The sequence below is a fragment of a genome, unplaced genomic scaffold (genome assembly GCF_019419815.1).
Source record: "Pyrus x bretschneideri cultivar Hongxiangsu unplaced genomic scaffold, Pyrus_bretschneideri_v1 Contig58, whole genome shotgun sequence".
Classification (NCBI taxonomy): domain Eukaryota; kingdom Viridiplantae; phylum Streptophyta; class Magnoliopsida; order Rosales; family Rosaceae; genus Pyrus; species Pyrus x bretschneideri.
This window is the reverse complement of record NW_025999796.1, coordinates 2,568,349-2,587,150: the sequence shown is the minus strand read 5'-3', so window position 1 is coordinate 2,587,150 and position 18,802 is coordinate 2,568,349. Positions and strand designations below refer to the sequence as shown.

Genomic DNA, 18,802 nt, shown 5'->3' with positions numbered 1-18,802 from the left:
AGGTATTAAGTTCGAATCTTATGGATGGCCAATTCGATACCAAATTAGGCTACCCATTGTGGGAATTTACCGAACTCTCCCTCCCTTTAATGTAAAAAATATTCATGTACTTAAAAAAAAAATTGACATTGCTCTTTCAAAAAAAAAAAAGTCACGTGCAGTTTCCACCATGTATGGTTAAATTTGATTGACAACTATGATTGAAGATTTGTTCACTTGACATTTTATTATGGATTGAAGATTTGACCTTTTTTTATCATTTGACCTTAATTCCGGTCTCTCATCCAACTTATATTGATTGACGCATGGTAGCTTCTTATAAAAAAAGAAAAAAAATAAGTACACACAACATTTTCACAAAAAAATTAATTGGGATTAAGAAATCAATGCCTCATCACAATAATAATAAAGGTAGACATGCGATTCGACCTAGCTTCTATATGGAAAAAATGAATCATAATCGGTATTTTGGTTAACGAAGGAAAAACAAAAAAAATAACGATAAACAAAAGAAGAAAGGATTTGAAATCTTGATTGATTGACTGATTGATTGATTTCCCCAAAACCAGAATATATTGTGATCTCTGTCTATTTTGGTACCACACCAACGTTACTTATGATTATTGATATAGCATCGCATGCATGAACCCTATATATATGTGTGTGTGTGTGTGTGTGTACTTATTATCTTTTCCCTCTGGTTGATCTCCTCAACATTCACCGCCAAAGGTTTATAACCATTAGTACAAAGTAGTGCAGCCTAGCTTGTTCTTCATCCCCATTTCTGACTAATTTGTTTCATATATTTCTCCTTCAGTTACAATTAGCATTAAAAATGCATCGAAAAGTTGCCATCTTTTTGTTTGCGATCATTGTGATTGCTAATTCACCAACTTCATGTATTGCTAGTAGATCACTAGTACTAGATGGTGATGATGCAACACCAACTTCAAATACTTTCTATGCCTCTGAGTATGCCCCCACCGATGATGATGATGATGACTCACAAGTACGTCTATCTACACTTCTTATTATTCATTCATTCTCTTTGTTTAATATATACATACATACATACATACATACATATATATATATATATATCCATTGATTTCTCTTTCCACCAATTAAGATTAATGTTTTAATTTACTCATGTGTCTTTATATTTTTGTTCAACTCAAGTTAAAGGAGGCCTTCGTCCCAGAAGCATGGGGATCTCGACCAATGAAGACATTCGATGTTGGGAATAATAACGCCAAGACACAAGATGATTCGCATCAAGTATGCTACCACTTCTTCTTCATATATTTTCTTCGTTTTTCAATTTCTGTGAATGATTTTTCCCTTTTGCCTTAATACAATTTTATTGATTTTGTGCAACTGGTGCAATTAATTAAGCAGGCCTTCCTAGAAGCAATGGGATCGCAAGCAAATACTTTCAATGTGATTGATTATGGTGCTGTTGGGAATGGCCAAGTTGATGATTCAATTGTATGTATATTTTAGTTTTGAATTGTAGTTGGATTTACAAAGAGTTTGTTTATTTATTGTTTCCTGGTTTAACTTGTGCTACAAACTAAAAGGCCTTCCTCAAAGCATGGGGAGCTCTGTGTGTATCAACAACTCGAGGCATCGCTACCCTGGTTGTACCAAAAAGTAAAACATTCTTGTTAAATTCCGTGGCTTTCCAGGGGCCGTGCAGGTCAAGTAACATAAATTTCCAGGTAACCATATAAACCCTATTCAATGAAATCTTCCTTTTTAACATATGATACTATTTTTTGTATTATATTGTTTGTTTGTGCCGATTATTTCTTTTTTAATTTTAATGGGGTAAAATTTGCAGATACAAGGAAGTATTATTGCTCCAAATAACATTGGTGCATGGAAAAACAAGGACAAATGGATTCAGTTTGCGAATGTGCCCGGTCTTATGATAAACGGCGGAGGTCGAATAGATGGCAACGGTGCCGGTTGGTGGAAATTATGCGGGAACAAGAAATCACACTGCCAGCGACCAACTAGTCTCCACATCCACAAATGTGATGGTTTCCAGCTGAGTCGCCTCACATTCTTGAACAGCCCCAAGAATCATATAAGCATCAACAGCTGCAATGGTGGCCGGGTTTTCGGACTCTTAATTAGTGCTCCGAAAGAAAGCCCTAACACTGATGGAATTGATATTTCTTCATCCACCAAACTTACCATTCACACTTCTCTTATTGCAACTGGTAATATATATATATATATATATATATATATATATATATATATGTATTTATGTCGACCTTTTTCATGTATTTAGATTCTTAAGGAAGTAAACTGGGAGCTGATTCTTCGTTTTGCTATTTTTGTATTTATCGTGTATATTTATAGGCGATGACTGTATTGCCATCAATAGTGGTTCATCTTTTATCAATATTAATGGTGTTAAATGTGGACCAGGCCATGGTATTAGGTAATAATTATTATTTTCCCAGCATAATTTGTTGTTCATTTATATTTCCTCATTAAATCAGGGCTTAAATTTTTAATTTTAATTCATTAATTGTATGTGCACTTGTAGTATTGGAAGTCTTGGTCAAAATGGAGAACATAGTGCAGTGGAAGAGATTCAAGTAAGCAATTGCAGCTTCAGAGGCACCCAAAATGGAATGAGAATCAAGACATGGGAAGTAAGAAATTCCTTTAATTTGACACTTAATTTATTAGTCATGTGATTAATTAGTTCAGTTATATTAATAATATTATTTTTGATTGCGTGCATTGTAGGGCGGCTCAGGATATGCGAGGAAGATCACCTTTGAGGGAATTACGTTTACAGACATTGAGAACCCAATCATTATAGACCAGCGCTATTTTGCTAATCCTACTTCAGTAATGGACATAAACAAGGTGAATTAACTGATAATGTCTGTCATGACTCATATGTGTTGTGCTTGTTAGTTTGTTTTAAATTATGGTTATGTATGACGGAATTAATTTTATGGTGCATGTAGTGCGTACAAGTGAGCGATGTGACATTCCGTAACATTGGTGGATCTTCCGGTGTTCCGCAAGCAATTACATTGGACTGTGGACAGAATTGCTGCACCAACATTATAATGGATAACGTCAATATAAGATCGGGTGTTCCAAACAAGGATGTTTATGCCTACTGCAACAATGCCCAGGGCACCTCTTCCTTCTCCACGCCTTACGTCCCCTGCCTTTCCCATTAGTTCACATCCAACATATGTCTAAGTAGGTTTACTAAAAGAAAAGATAAAAAAAACCATATGCCTAAGTACCTTTCAAGGTTTAATTAGTTAATAATATTTGATGTAATTCAACGAATTACTAGTAATTAATTAATAAAAACTGTTCAGTTGGTGAAGTTTTGCTTGATCCATATATTTTTCATTGTTTCTCACCTAAATTATTATGTTGAACAAAACACCAATCAATATAAATTAATCATAGATGTATCAAAGTCTAATTGCATATAGAGATGCATACTCAAATACATAATCTCGACCGACGAATCAAAAGTAACTTACTGGACGCGCATATTATAAATAAACACAAATTAAACTAAGCAGCAACCCCTATTATTAATTGTGGTTCGCTGTCATAAGCATCTTCCCAGTGAGACCACATGCAATAGCCTCCTGAGGGATTTTGGTGAGGTGTTGGATGCCTTCCGCAAAGACGACGCCCATCCCCATATGCAAATGAGGCTCAATGTGACAATGGAACGCCCATGCTCCGGGATTGTCCGCCACAAACCTAAGAGCCGTCCACCCGTAAGGAAATATCACCGCCGTATTCCGCAGCGGTGGATTCTTCAAGTTCAATTTCTTCTCATCTTTCTTGGGGTCAAACTTGCCTTCACCGTACCCCAACACCCAAAAGTCGTGTCCATGCAAGTGCCATGGGTGTATTTCACTCACGTTAGCGGTCAGTGCGTTCGCGTTTTGAAGTATGATATCGACTGTTGTGTTCATGGCCAGTATGTAAACCCCGTTCCCGGTGGTGGTGTTAGGGTTGACGGGCGGCTTCATCACGTCGTAGTCGTTGGAGAAGCTCTCCGGCGGGCTATTCTGCTGGAACGCGTGCCTTAAACCGTACTTAATGGATCCCAAGTAAGGAGTGGGCGGTAAAGTTAGGGAGACATTGTTAATGGCCCACTTGGTGTAGCCGTTGATCTTGTTTTGGGAGTTGAGGAGGGTGATCCGACGGTCGTAATTCTTGGGAGGCTTTGGGGAGCCCATCAGGGCCAGAATTTTGTTGCTGAAGGACTTGCTGTGGGCATAATCATTCCATGCAGGTGTGGTGGGAGGTGACGAAGCGGGGAGCTTTGAGGCGGAGTTTGGGCGGTAGTTTAGGACTGAAAGACCCTGCGGCGTTTTGGGTTCCCTTCCTCTCACTCCTACTGAAAGCCAGTAGTTGTTGGAAGGGTCTTGGTTGGTTGTTATGAGGACTGAGTAGCTCTCGCCTGAGTAGATGTCCAAGTCATCAACCGCAAATGGCGTCACATAATTTCCGTCAGCTTCCACCACCACCATTTTGTGATTCTACAACACATCAAACATATATAACAAAATCAAGTGACATAATTTTTGCACAATATATAATGTTGATTTAGAATATAGGTATACCAATCTATACTGTTTATATATGATACATTGTCAATATTTGTTCAATTTTGCTTAGTAGACTGAATCAAGAAAACATTTTAAACAAATAATACTGACAACATATCATCAATGTACACCACTGAGTATGTAATAGAGTTCCATGGTCTCTTAGTGAAGAATTCATGGTTACTTTCGATTAGATTTGAATATTTCTGCTAAATATTTTACACTGGTTAATATTTGAGTATAGCAACATGACATGTTCATCAAAACAAAAAAACATGACAGTTTTTGTTTTGGTTGGAAATTATAGTGTCCTTTAGATTCGTTACATGCAGCAAGTAACGGGAAATTATAGAACAAGGACGCATGCATGCTGTTGCTACATGCTACACACAAACTCACACACACACGCGCGCGCACACACATATATATATATATATATATGGGAATTTTAACGAAAAACTCGCGGTACTGTTCACTTTAACGAAAAACTATATTTTTACACTAAAAAGTCAAAGCTTGTACTATTCACTTTACCCTTTATTTTGTTCTCATCGTTAAAACTCAAAATCTTTTTCATTAGTTTTCCTTATATATATATATATATATATATATATATATATATTGGATGCCAAAAGCTACGTACAAAGAATACATACTACGTATAGGTATAGGTACAAGGGGTTGAGATCCTCTTTGGATCTCATACTCCAGAGTACAATATGAAAAATCCAGACCGTTCAAGTTAAATCTTGTGGTCCTATTATTCTATTCCATTAGTCCACCTCACACAAAAAAAAAAAATCTGGATAAATTCAATTTAAATTATACGAGAATTTTTCCGGATTGTGAAATCTAGAGAGAATCATAAATTAGAGCACATGTGCCAATCAGATGTCAAATTTGATCATGGTGCAAAAGGCCACGCCAACAGAAAAAGAATCACGTGTTCTGATTCTGTTATATGGTCCAACTCATTCAACCCAATGAGAGGACAGGACAGAGCTACTCAGGAAAAGCAAAGCAGCAGCTTTAAACACTCATATGCGCCAAGGATTTGTTTCTTCCAAAGTTAATTACTGTTCTCCTTTTTCTACAGACGAGTACAAAATTAACAATGCCTAATATGTTTTTTCAATATTAAGCGATAGTTTGCACGTATAATCTTCACTAAAAGAGAAGCAAAAAAGTTTAAATCCGAAATACATTGAGTTGAAAAATATAAATCAATCAAAACAATTTTTCACATGCTTGAACAGTTTTTTAAATTTAGTAAAAAAAACAATTTCAAAAGTGTGAAGGAAAATCATGTCGGAATGAATGGGTCCTAAAATGGGCAGCATGGGCTAGATGTGATTGAAAGATAAGAATGGATTGATAGGGATTTGTAAGACATAATTTGTAATCCATATATAAGGCTAGGTTAGAGAATTCATTCTATTGTGGATTCATAACTTATTATATCAAGTCATGTCCATTTTATATTTGACACAACAAATAACGGACTAGACTCAAGTTTATTGTAATTACACGATCTATCTCATCCAGTCCACCAAATGGGGTCTAATTGGCTGAAAAGCCAACAATCATGCATTGGTATTTTTGGCCAATGCCTGGCTGCCACTCAGTCTATTATTAGGGATTTTTCTTTGCTGCATAACATGTAATTCCTCCCAAATTGCCTCTCCCACTGGGCACCCAATCAATTCCACTTTTAAATACTTTTTTCATGAACCATGCATAGTGCACATAATGTGTGGGGAAGATTCTGGGAAAGGACAAGAAAAAGAAAAAGAAAAAGATAGAATCATATTAAGTAATCCTTGTAGAGCTTCTGTCTGTCTAAATTCCCCAATGCCTTATGCACAACTCGTCACTTTTATGACCCATATTGGTGCATGACAGCATTACCCAATACCGTGACACCATGATAACCCATTTTACCAATTCATTCTTTTTTTAAATGACGACGTGGTTGAAGCAGGACTCACAACATTCGGGACCAAATTGTGCCATTAGCTAGTACTTGTTTTGCGCTGTCAAGCATCCATGGAGGAGATGACGAAGCTATGTGATGACTAGTTTTATCTATGTAGTGCAAGTGTGACTTGTACATACCATCTTAAAAATGACACCAACCACCTTATTAATTAAATTTATGAAGAACCATACAATCAAATAAGCATAAAATATAAATTGACATAATTTTAAAACCTAATGATTCAATGTGTTGAAACTTTAAGAGTGTAAAACATGGCTAGCCCAGAAAACAAAATGTGGCTACTAGCATAAGGAATCAATGTATCTTCCAACTTTAGGGCAATAATTAAATAAAGTTGAAATTGACTGTCACAAATTGTAAAAATGTATAAGATATATGTAGTGAGAGAGAATAAGGTTTTTACCCCAATGGCCAAGTTGAGGGATGCTAGGGCAGTGGTGCTGGCTATCCTGAGCCTGTAGATCTTATTTGGAAGCACATGGAGTATTTCGGGTGCGCATTGTTCGCTTCCTCTTAATTGGCACTGGCTTGAACTAGAATTGCCATGATGCGCTGCCACAGAACAGTTGTACTGACCCCTCCCATTGATCAGCAATGCCTGTCAATCATCGAACAGAACAGGGATCTAAATTAAGAACATTAAAAAAAATAAAAATAAAAATAAATAAAAATAAAAAAGGATGGTTTATATTTTAATTTAAATTTTAAAATACATATATTATTTTTTGATGGATAGATTTGGGATTGAAACTTTAGACAAGGATCCACCACCTAACGCATTGCAAATATCTAAAATCATATGAGTGACGGTGACAACGTGCAGCTAGCCTTCTTCTTTTGGTCGCAGGTATACAGATCGTTGAAAATGAATTTCATATTAATAAGAGGAAAAATTTTACATGAACTTATAAATAAGTTGAACTACTCTTCATATTACTAGTTGATTTTATAATAAAACTTAAACTTTATTCATATTGCACACCCTTCCGGTTTCCATCCATCACTTATCAAGAAACTATCATTTTTTTACTGTAAAAATAAATATCAAAATACAGAATATGCGTTGTGCTGTAGTAAATTTATGTACAAACCGCGTGTGGAAAAGCAAGTCACAGGCAAAGACTAGAAATTAGGTAATTTTTGTCTGTAATCACCATAATTAACAATATTTATTGAGTAAACTGCAAATTTACCCTCTGAACTATCACCTAATTTTTTATTTCCTCCCTAAACTTTTTAATTGGAAAATTAAGGACTTAAACTTTTTTTTTTGCTGATTTGCCCCCTACTGTTGATTTTTCGTTCATTCCATCCAAATTTTTGTTAAATGGAAGCATGTGCACAACATGTATGGGTAGTTCGGTTGCTTCATTCTTTAAAATAATTGAAAACCTTAGATTTCTAAAATATAAACCTATGCAAGTATGTGTGATTCTATAGCTTTTGTATGTGAATGTCTAGTGAAGTGACGCTTTTGTCCACAAATGAGAGTTACGTGGTTTGCATATGATAAGAGTTAAGGTTAATTTGGATGAAGTCTATGAAAAACTAATGGTAGGTGGGAAATTAGCCAAATAAATTAGTTTAAGTCATTAATTTTCCAATTAAAAAGTTCAGGGGAGAAATCAAAAGTTAAGTGATAATTAAGGGGCAAATTGGCAGTTTAGCCATATTTATTTTGTTTTAGGAAGTAAGAGTACAATTTTTTTAATAGTAAAGAGCCATTCAACGTATAAAATATAAACAATCATGATTAAATTTAAATTAATATTTTGCCACTCAGCGCTACAGTCTGGTGATATTCCTCTTCACTTGGAAGTGAGAGGTCTTAGATTCGAATTTCGTGGATGCCGAATTCAATACCAAATTAGGCTACCCATTATGTGGCTTAGCCGAACTCTCCTTCCCCTTAGTATAAAAATATCGATGTACTAAAAAAACTTTTAATTAATATTTTTAATTATTTACATAGATATGAGAACGGACTACTCAACAGTCAATAGTATAGACTGTTTAAGAAAAGGGTTTGAAAATTTCCTATGAGAAACAAAGTCAATTAATACATGATACAAGTTAAAGCGAATACAGCACAATGTGGAAATTGGAAAAGGAAGCAGATTGGAATCACCGGACCAATGCAAATGCACGACAAATACTATGAGCATTACCAGCATTGAGGGAGGTGAGCAAAAATGTATTTGTATACGACCGACGAATAGGCTAACTAGGGGAAGGGACGATGTAATGGAGGTAATTAATTAAAAATTAATTATAATTATATAATATGTACCTGGGGTTCACCAATCCAACGGAGAGGGTTGGAAGAGAGGCCAACTTCTTGGTGGTGAACGCTTTCATGCCACCAGTCGCTCAGCAAAAGGTTAAACTCGCCATCGTAGTGGAACGGCTCTTTCTTGCCATCTTCTACGTCCACAACCAGAGACCCGTACAACCCTGCTGATCTTTGCATTCCGTAGTGCCCGTGGTAAAAGTATGTCCCAGCCTGCACTCATCCACCATCCGTTAACACCAAGACATCTAGAGAGAGAAAGCCCCACCTTCCATGATCCATTACTTACCTTGTCAACTTTGAACCTATAAGTGAAGGTCTCTCCAGGGTTGATGACACATTGTGAGATGGATGCTGTTCCATCTGCCCAAGGACTTCCAAACTGCATGCATTCAGATCCACAACAAATCATATTGGGGGGGTTGTGGGTGGTGTGTGGTGGGGAGGGAGGGAGAGGGAGAGAGAGAGAGGCACAAGACCTGTCTGATTCCATGCCAGTGAATAACAACTCCCTCGGTGTGGAGTTTGTTAGTGAGATCAATAACCACCGTGTCTCCAGCTTTGGCTCGGATGGTCGGCCCTGGAAACTGGCCATTGATCCCCATCACAACATTTTCGACGCAATCCGGTGACCAAAACACATACTCCACGTCCCATTTGAAGTGCCTGGCTTTGGAACCCGCCGATGATTCAACCAGCAACATAAATATGCACGCAACCATCAACATTTGGGATGCTGGGGCCTTAATAAGCCTCCTACATGTTGTCTTCGTCCCCATTCTTTAGTTAGCTTTTCACTACTAGCTATACTAGCTAGCAGCAAAAATATTAAAGCTTAAAAAGTAAGGAGATCAAGTGATAGAAGAGAGATACTTGATGAGATGAAGAAGAAAAGGCCGTAGAGATCCAGGGCCAGGGCCAGGGGATGATAGGCTACCACTGTTCGCTACTGCTGCAGCTAAGTATTGGTTTGTATATGTATATATAGATGCGCCAGTGCGTGATATGCATTTTTTCATTTAGCTATGGCTTTTGGACTTAATCAATATATAACATATGTGATTTGATTGTGCTTGTGCATGAATTTGCTGAGGGTGGAATTTAGAGTAATGTAAACATATAATCGATCCCAGTTTATGCTCATTTGAAATTACTTTTAAAATGGCAAAGAAGTCTTATTGTAAAAATATTTTTGGATTAATAAAAATGTAAGCGAATCCTAGAAAACACTTAAAGTACTTTTGGAACCCATAAATATTTTATCTAAAAGCACTTTTATTTATTTTAAAAGTATTTTCAAACGAGCCATTTATTATTTCTTTCATATATGTAATGAGTGTTAAAAAATGTTATCAATATTGAACCTCGTATTCATTCATTTTTTGCTCATTCAAACTCAGTTCGTAAGAAAAATTAGCAAAGCTTGCACAAACTATTGGGTACGTAATGAGCCGAGGTTGATATTTGGTATATTCGGCTCATAAAACTCGTGATCACCTCATATTTTTTTTATGTTGGACGTGCAGTCATTTTAAAGTATTTAACTTATTATTTTGTGTTTTATTGTGCACATGTACTGTCGAACTAGAAAAAAATCATCCAAGCCGAACTTGATGCTTAGGCACGAATATTATCACTTGAACCGAGCTTGATCGAGCACCTTGGTACTTTTGGCTTGGTTTGGTTCATTAATTTGTGTCCCTACGCACCATATAATTGTTGCTTTTCATTTTCCATTTTCAATCTATTGTAAACAAGGTTGAGTACTTTAAAATGTAGAACTATGGTAAGATCGATCAATATAGACTCTTTTTAGAAACATAAAAGTGATCATAATATTAATTACTTCTCTAATATAAGTGGGTCTCACATACAATAATATAGTGCATTAGAAAGCCGTCAGCAGTGAGGTCAATTTTAAGTTTCTAAGTAACATTTTCTTGTCCGAATGTTATTGTGGGGAATTCAGTCACTCTGCGCCTTATAGTTTCAGTTTTTCATTTTCAATCTATTCTTGATATGATTGAATACTTTAAAATGTAGAATTATTTACACGACCAATCATATATGTAATAAATGTGGTCTGAATTGTTCGCTACAATATTATTTAATGATATGAACCATTTATTTTCTAAATCGCTCCCTTTGAATGACCATATTTGCAAAAAGTTAACTAAATCTAAATCCACTTAGTAATTTAAAAAAAGTTTCTCGATAAATTTAGTCATCTTACTTGTTATCCAAACGACAAATTATGTTCTTCAGTTAAACAATGAAATCATGACAGTATTAATTGAAGGTTGAAAGCTATTATCACATTTTAGCGCGTAAATGCACTGTTTATGTGGTGGTTATAGACATTAGATAAAGGTTGTAGCAAACTCCATGATTGCATTTTGTTTACTATTATATCGCATATCAACAAGTAACATATGCGTAAAATCTGTATTGGTTTTTTAGAATATCAAGTATATAATCTACATGAATGATAACTTTCATATGTATTTTACGTAAAACCTCAGAAATTAAAATAAGGAGTTGCAACTATTTGCGATAAAATAAAAAAACTCATAAACATGCATCTACCGGCCAAGTGAACGTGAACGTGAAAGTGAAAGTGAACGCCCGCAGATTTCCCCACCCCAACAAAAACAAAAAAGAAAAAGGAAAATCCCAAAAGATTATACCACTTGGATTTGTTTTTGAATTGGGAATTCAAATTATGCCTGAATAAAGTCAGACTGAGTGAGTGGAGTGGTTGGGGTAGGTACAGATTCTCTTGTCAAAGGAATCAGATACTCTGCCCTCACTTTCCATACACTTAAATCTTCTTTCTGTTTGTATGATCACGGTTAAACCACGTTAACATTTTATATTAATTTTTTTTATAGAGATAATAAGACAAAAAGCAATAGTAATATAAAATGTTGATGTGACTTAACCGTGACCGTACAAATAAGAAGGGATGAGCGTGTATGGGAAATGAGAGAGCAGAGAATTTGCCTCCTTATCCAAAGAGGTTTGTCTCAAAGACCTAGGCGGCTAGGCCAGCTTGTAAAGTCGCTTCACCACGTACATTATCAATATTTTTTTTTTTTAACAAACGAGCGTACATTATCATCATTTTATTTTCAAACAAATGATATCATCTACACTAAAAAAAATAGATGGGCTTAACCTTACATCATCTACACTAAAAAAAAAAAAAAAAGGGTGGGCTTAGCCTCACAATGGGCTAGTAATAATGTGGTTCAAATTCTCCTTTTGGCGAGAATCGAACCTAAGACCTCTGATCTGCAAGTGAAGAGAAATACTATTAGACCGTAGTACTAAGTGACATAACCCCTCGTTTTGGTCTAAAAATTTTAAAACACCATCAATGATTTTAGTCCTTTCGTAAAAATTTCGGTTAAATAAAGATCAAAATGAGAAAACTGTTGTAGGCATAATTTACTGAACAACTGTAGAGGCCATAGAGAGAGAAAGGTGCGACAATAGTAGAGAGAAGATAAAGATGTGTAATTGTGAGGTGTGTTTGTATCATCACATTGTGCCTTTATTTATAGTAGTAAAGAAGGTTAATTATTTACCCTTTTAGGATTACAACTCTTTATAGGTAATCAACTTCTAATAGGAATATAAGAAATATTCCTAGATACACTAGGATTTATACAATCACATTCCTAATCTAATAGGACTGCAACACTCCCCCTTGAGTGTGTAAATACTCAAGTCAATGGCGCATCACGTCATCAATGATGAAGTAAGTACAGTTGATGAAGTCGTCGGCACAATGAGCGAATGCAAGTCTCAAATCAACAGAAGAATGCATAAAAAGGTGAAACTCACAAAACCTCACTATGGTAAAACCCAAGGTGGGGAAAAACCCATAGTCTAAGGAAAAAAGTGAGAAGTTGCATTAAATCAAAATTATACGTCTTTTGGATGCAAGTAAAAGAGCTCATAAGAGTATGATCAGCCCAGGATGGGTACCTCGTTAAAACCTAGTTAGGTAGCAAAAACCCAGTAGGAAAAATGCTCCTAATCGTAGGAAAAAAGAGTACATTAAGATCAACTGAGTATACTTCTAGATACTCTCCCTAAGTTTGACATAACTTTCAAATGAGAACTACAAGCATTGGATACGAATAGTTAGGCATACCAATTCCTCGGACAAGCTTCTAGAAGGTTGACTTCGGTAGTGACATCGTGTAGAGATCGGCAAGGTTGTCTGGGATCGGGTTGCATGACTTCAATCTCCTGATGCTTTGCTGATGTAGATGTAGACGCAATATGTCTTGGCGTTGACTTCGTTGATGTATCATGACTTGGTCAAGTTTATACATGCGACATAATCTTCATGGATTATCGTTGGGACTCAACGATGGATGAAAAACATCAAGTACTTCGAAATGCTCAACAGGAACTCCTAACCATGTCTCACTTGTGGTGAAGTGAAGTAAGGTGAGTCTTGGAACGACTCGAAGATTTTGCAACTAAGGTCATATCGTGGACTGATAGGAGCATATTTATGCGCCTTAGTTAGCTAGTTCTTATGCATTTTTGTTATGTTTTATTCGTTAAAGTAGTCTTTTAAGCTACTTTCATGTGTTTTCAGGTTTAAAGGACATAATACATGAAATGATGCAATTGGGAGCTTTTGGAGCAAAACTGAGCTGGAATGTGGTGTATGCAAATGGAGCACGAGGAATGAACGAGGTTGAAGGTCAAAGGAGCTTAAGAAATGAAGAAATGAAAGTGAAGAGCAAGGAAGTCGGAATTGGTAACCAAAGTTTCTAAAGTTGGAAGTTTCTATTCTTGGAGGTTTCCATTGTCGTGAGTTTCTATTCTTGGCTTTGGGCTTTTAGATGACCTAAACCCTAACCTTAGCCCATTTTAGAGCCATTGCCGTGGGCTTTAGCCCAAGTCCTTTCCCTTGCCATGCAAGGGGGGGCATTTTAGGCCCAAATCCATGCATTAAGCCCTTCACCCTAATTGGCCCAAATCCATGCATTAAGCCCTTCATCCTAATTCTTCCTCCTAATTAGTGCATCCCACCATTCCATTCCATAATTTCCATTAGTGCATCCCACCATTCCATTCACACTTAAATGCCCATTATCCCATTTTTTTTAGCTTTTAAATTCCACACCATCCCATTATCCTTTACATCCACTAAATCATGCATCCACATTCACCTAAATAAACCCTAAATTACATCCACTAAACCATCCATCCACCATAATTCCCACCATCCACACCTTTTCCCATCCACCAAATACCTTAAACAAACATCCATTAACACCCATTCTCTTCCTATAAATACCCATTCATTCCATTCACCAAATCATCTCATTTTCCATTGTAATACACAAACACTTCCTCTTCTCCATTTCCACTCCATTCCACACTTCCATCCCCCCAACCAACCTATCCTTAAACCTTGTGCTACAACAACGAGGAAGAGAAGAGTGCCTAAACGTTCATACAATTCAAGTTTGAGTTGTTGGAATGTTTAGGTGTTTCTTTGATTTCAAAGTTTCATTTTAATTCTCTTTGTTTTGTACGTATAAGGAATGGAAGAGAAGAGTGCTTAAACGTTCATACAATTCAAGTTTTGAGTTGTTGGAATGTTTAGGTGTTTCTTTGATTTCAAAGGTATGAGGAACTAAACCCCCTTTAGCTAGGGGGTGATTCGAAACTATGTTTATATTTGCAATATGAATTGATTAACTTTCGTTGGAATTTCATAAGTTGTGGATTCAATTTGTTTAACCGTTTGATTGATAACTTATTTATGAATGTTTATTAAGAATGCGCGCTTAATTTTCATGCATAAATATGACGCTAGAATATAAGTGATTTTCACCTAATCGTTATGAACTTATATTCACAAGTAGTGGAGGTTGCTTATAAACAATCGCGTTAAATGAATTCTTGGCACGAGTTTCATGCTCATCATAGTAACGAATGCCTCGTCAACACTTATAGTTTTCATAATACTTAATGATCTTTGATTGTATCTTTATTGTGCTGTTCACGTAAAGGACTTTTGGAGAATGTTGTGAATTGCGTTGCGCAAACCCATCCAATTCATTAACTTAAGGAAAACTTGACGGTTAATTTAAGCGGACCTAATTAATCCGAAGTGTTGAGTTTCATAATTTATCAAAAGACCAACTGAGAATCAATCTTGTATGCAAGTATAACATGTGTGGAGATGAACCCCTTGGCTATTCCATCATCCATATTTTCATCTCATTCATATTTACGTTTTGCCTTTAATTACAATTTGTCCATTTAATTTAATCTCGTCCAAACACAATCCCCCCTTTACTTTATTGTCAAATTAGTTAGAAATCAATTTAGTTTGTGTTTTTAAAGAATTTTGAGTCTTTTGGTTTGTCTTAATGTTTTAACGTTTAGTTTCACATTCTTTGAGTCTAGTTAGTGTTTTATATTGTTTTTACGTTTTTGAGTCAAAAATCCAAGTGATTAACAATCCCTCCTAATCCCCGGTCCAGAACGATCCCTACTTATACTTATACTACAATTGTCAAAAAGAGGGTTTAATTTGTGTGCGCATAAAACTCACATCATGGACCTCCAAGGTATTGCGATATCCCTAACGGTAAAGACATAACCATTTGGGGATTTTACCTTGTGCGGGTTTGATAAGTAACATGCATCAGCATAACAAACAAGGCAAACATCATTTCGAGGACCAAGGGGTTGGATCCGCTCGAGATGCGTTGGGATTTGATTTGCCCAAATTCGTAGTACCTTCAGGGTACGTCTTTAATACCAATTTAGTGGTTGCATGTAGGCGCGATGCTACATCTTTACCAAGATCAACAGTGAAGGCGACGTTCTACCTTAATACAATGAACTAAGTACAACGAAGCACAAAGTTGAATTTTAGATATGGAATTTCGGATTCCATAATCTTTTCAAGGGTTTCATTTGCATATAACGTATGAATGATCAAAGGTATACTCGAATGTGACACATTCGGGGTGTAGTTCGATTGGTAGACCAAAATACCGTCAGAACAATGCTTTGAATTTCAGGTCAAGGCATAAACGAGTTTTCCCAAGATCTTTCATCTCAAATTCCATATGCAGGTGCGAGGCAATTTTCTCAAGCTCTTCCAGAGTCTTAGTGAGATTCGTGTTAATGACATAAACTGTAACTCCAGCAATTCGGAATAAGACTTCATAGTTTAACACGCAAGGGCATAATTTATCCCTGACTAATCAAATAATCATTTAGATCGGTATACCACATAACGCCTCAAACAAGTTACAAGGGTGTTCTGTGGTTTTGGAACTATTTAAACCAGTCCATGTAATTCTTCGGGAACTTACATGTAAATCTTCATATCTATATCCCCATAGAGAAAACACTAACCACATTTCATAATGTTGCTATCAATCACATGACGTTTAAGAGAAACCTTGAGCCATAAGGTGTGCATCATATCGCACTATTTCATTCATCTCATAACACTTTCTTTCCCATTTGTAACACAACAGGGTTACCTTGGGCAGTGTAGGAATAGCAGGTCAAATACACACTTTGGTAAAGAATTTGACCTGGATTGTAATTTCGGTTGTCCAATCAATTCTACGTTGTCACTTAATCAACGGAACACGATTCGATATCGTCACTTTTCATTTATGTGAAAACATCATTTATGGTAATCTCATTTCAACTCCATTTAGCTCATCTAAATTAGTATACTGGACCAAGAACTTCAAGTCTGGGAGTAATCCGGATTAATCTCATGAGATGGAAATGATTTGAGACAACGATCAAGTATGGATTCCTTTTTATGTTGTGTCTTCCTCTTCTAGGGAAGTGAATCTTATGAACCAAGTGATATGTTGTGCCCTAGGCCAAGCCAGATTGATTGGTTATCCACCGATGTACCGGACCTTCCAATAGGGACGGCACACCCTCCAACAGGGGCGGCATACCCTCCAAGGATGTTGGACTCGATGTCTGTTAAGTACGTCTATCCTTGCAGGCATGTTTGTACCTGGTATATGATCTTGTCACTTTAGTTAGATCAGAGAAATGCGTCTGGAACAACATTCTGAAAGCTAGAATTCATCACACTTGCTTATCACAGTTGTGCAATATGGGGATCAAGATGCAAGCAAATTTGCACCGTTCTACAGGAACGTTGACGTTCTTATCTCCCGCTAACTGCGGGAAGACTGTCTCATTAAAGTGACGACCTGCAAATGAGCGATAAAGAGATCACATGCAAGGGCTCGAAGAGAGCTAGTGTGAAGGAAAATCAAAATTGACAAAGATTCACATCCTTCTTTGAGGACCCATGTTGGTACGTTACGACACATGGAATGCACACCCAAATGCATATATACCAAAAACGTCAGGTTTGTACCCAGTAACCAACTGTAACGTCAAATAGGTTGGTTGGCAATGGGCCTCAAGGTGGACCAACATAACTGCGTACAAGATTGAATAGCCCTAGGCAGAAACTGAAAACTTGGTACGTTTACCAAAATTCGGGCGATATTTTAAATTGCGCTTTATGATCACTAGGCGAGGCTATTTGGGATGAATCAAAGGAATTCGATGTTCAATTATAAACCCAAAATACATGCAATACTTTATCAAAAAATGTCGATATAAACTCTCCGACATTATCCAATCTTCCAGACTTTATGGGATAAGTAAGGTGGTGAGCCATTAATTGATGTGAAATATTCTAACACTCAAATTAAAACCCTATGATTGTAGTATGTGTAAGTAGGGATCGTTCTAGACCGGGGATAAGAAGGGATGCTTGAAGGGAAAATATGAGATTTATGTGGGATTTCTAGTGACTAGCATGCATATACAATTCAAAATTTATATACGAAAGCAACGGAAGCATGTCATACATTTTATCAAAGCTATAGTCATGCAAATCCCCTTCAAGATGCATAGGTTTATATAAGATGCATCAAAAACAATTTATTGAAGAACAAAGTTTAGGAGTAGTTTTGTACCTCTTGATCTAGATCTAAGACCAAGGATTGACCACCTCCAAGCTCTTTGCTCCTTGAACTCCTTGAGCCTAGCCTCCCTCCTTGCCTCCTCCACTTTGTTGAGAATGAGTGCTCCTAGGTCCTCTTCAAGTTTCCAAAGATATGAAAACCTCTAAAGATCCTCACCCACTTTGTAATGAGAAAGATGAAGGAATAACCAAAAGGATGACAAGATGATTAGCTAGTTCATCCCCTTGGTGGCCGGCCTTTTTTGAAGATTAGAGAGAGAATGTTTTTCTTTTCTTTTGTGTATACTCAATCACCTAACACACTAACACACACTTTCATTATTATGTTCCTTTTATTTCTTAAAGAAACAAGTCAACAATTGACTCACTCTCTCTCCCTTCTCATTTGGCCGGCCTTTGGTGTTTGGTTTGGGCTTTGGGCTTTTAATTATTTCAAGTCATCCAATGCTTGAATAAAAGCCCAATGGGTTTTGGCCCAATGGGCCTAATTAAACCCGAACGTTTCTTTAAGCCCAAAACGATCTTTATCGCTTTTATGATTTCTTTAGACTTTCTAAATTAATCAAAACACTTAATCAATCCAATTAATTATTTCCTTCATCCATTAGTTACTCACTACAAGAGTGTATCGGTGAACAATCTTTTAGGTTCTAATTAGCAAGGCAGTGAGGTGATTGGCACCAATCCAATTGATTATCCAATCACTTAGTGATTTAAAACTTACTTTTAATTCACCTTCCTTTTAATGACTACATTTAATCATCTAGAAGAACTCACAAGCCATGAGTGACATCTAATCATATATCATGGCTACCCAAGCTAATGTAGAAGTTATTCGGAGAACCTATTCAGTTGGAATT

At 36.4% G+C, this 18,802-nt stretch overlaps 2 protein-coding genes across 2 annotated transcripts; one reads left to right on the top strand and one right to left on the bottom strand.

The window, feature by feature from the left end:
- Positions 1-835: 835 nt before the first annotated feature.
- Positions 836-3,218, top strand: LOC103937378 (probable polygalacturonase At3g15720). Its single transcript, XM_018645028.2, has 8 exons — positions 836-1,009; positions 1,180-1,278; positions 1,399-1,488; positions 1,844-2,228; positions 2,374-2,455; positions 2,564-2,672; positions 2,770-2,892; positions 2,997-3,218. Exons 1-8 carry the CDS (start codon positions 836-838, stop codon positions 3,216-3,218), a joined length of 1,284 nt encoding a protein of 427 aa, XP_018500544.2.
- Positions 3,219-3,439: 221 nt separating this feature from the next.
- On the bottom strand, positions 3,440-9,922 carry LOC103937379 (L-ascorbate oxidase). Its single transcript, XM_009347329.3, has 5 exons — positions 9,391-9,922; positions 9,201-9,293; positions 8,912-9,124; positions 7,025-7,219; positions 3,440-4,553 (listed from the first exon to the last, which is right to left on the bottom strand). Exons 1-5 carry the CDS (start codon positions 9,688-9,690, stop codon positions 3,591-3,593), a joined length of 1,764 nt encoding a protein of 587 aa, XP_009345604.2. The 5' UTR covers positions 9,691-9,922; the 3' UTR covers positions 3,440-3,590.
- Between the last annotated feature and the right edge of the window lie 8,880 nt (positions 9,923-18,802).

What these genes read in the sequence shown, in the direction of transcription:
- LOC103937378 (XM_018645028.2), top strand. Translation starts at nt 836, where the DNA reads ATGCATCGAAAAGTTGCCATCTTTTTGTTTGCGATCATTGTGATTGCT. An exon ending in CACAAGATGATTCGCATCAA is followed by an intron (nt 1,279 to 1,398) that starts GTATGCTACCAC and finishes TTAATTAAGCAG; the next exon opens with GCCTTCCTAGAAGCAATGGG. An exon ending in GCCAAGTTGATGATTCAATT is followed by an intron (nt 1,489 to 1,843) that starts GTATGTATATTT and finishes TAAAATTTGCAG; the next exon opens with ATACAAGGAAGTATTATTGC.
- LOC103937379 (XM_009347329.3), bottom strand. Translation starts at nt 9,690, where the DNA reads ATGGGGACGAAGACAACATGTAGGAGGCTTATTAAGGCCCCAGCATCC. An exon ending in ATAGGTTCAAAGTTGACAAG is followed by an intron (nt 9,125 to 9,200) that starts GTAAGTAATGGA and finishes GGATGAGTGCAG; the next exon opens with GCTGGGACATACTTTTACCA. An exon ending in GTTGGATTGGTGAACCCCAG is followed by an intron (nt 7,220 to 8,911) that starts GTACATATTATA and finishes GATGATTGACAG; the next exon opens with GCATTGCTGATCAATGGGAG.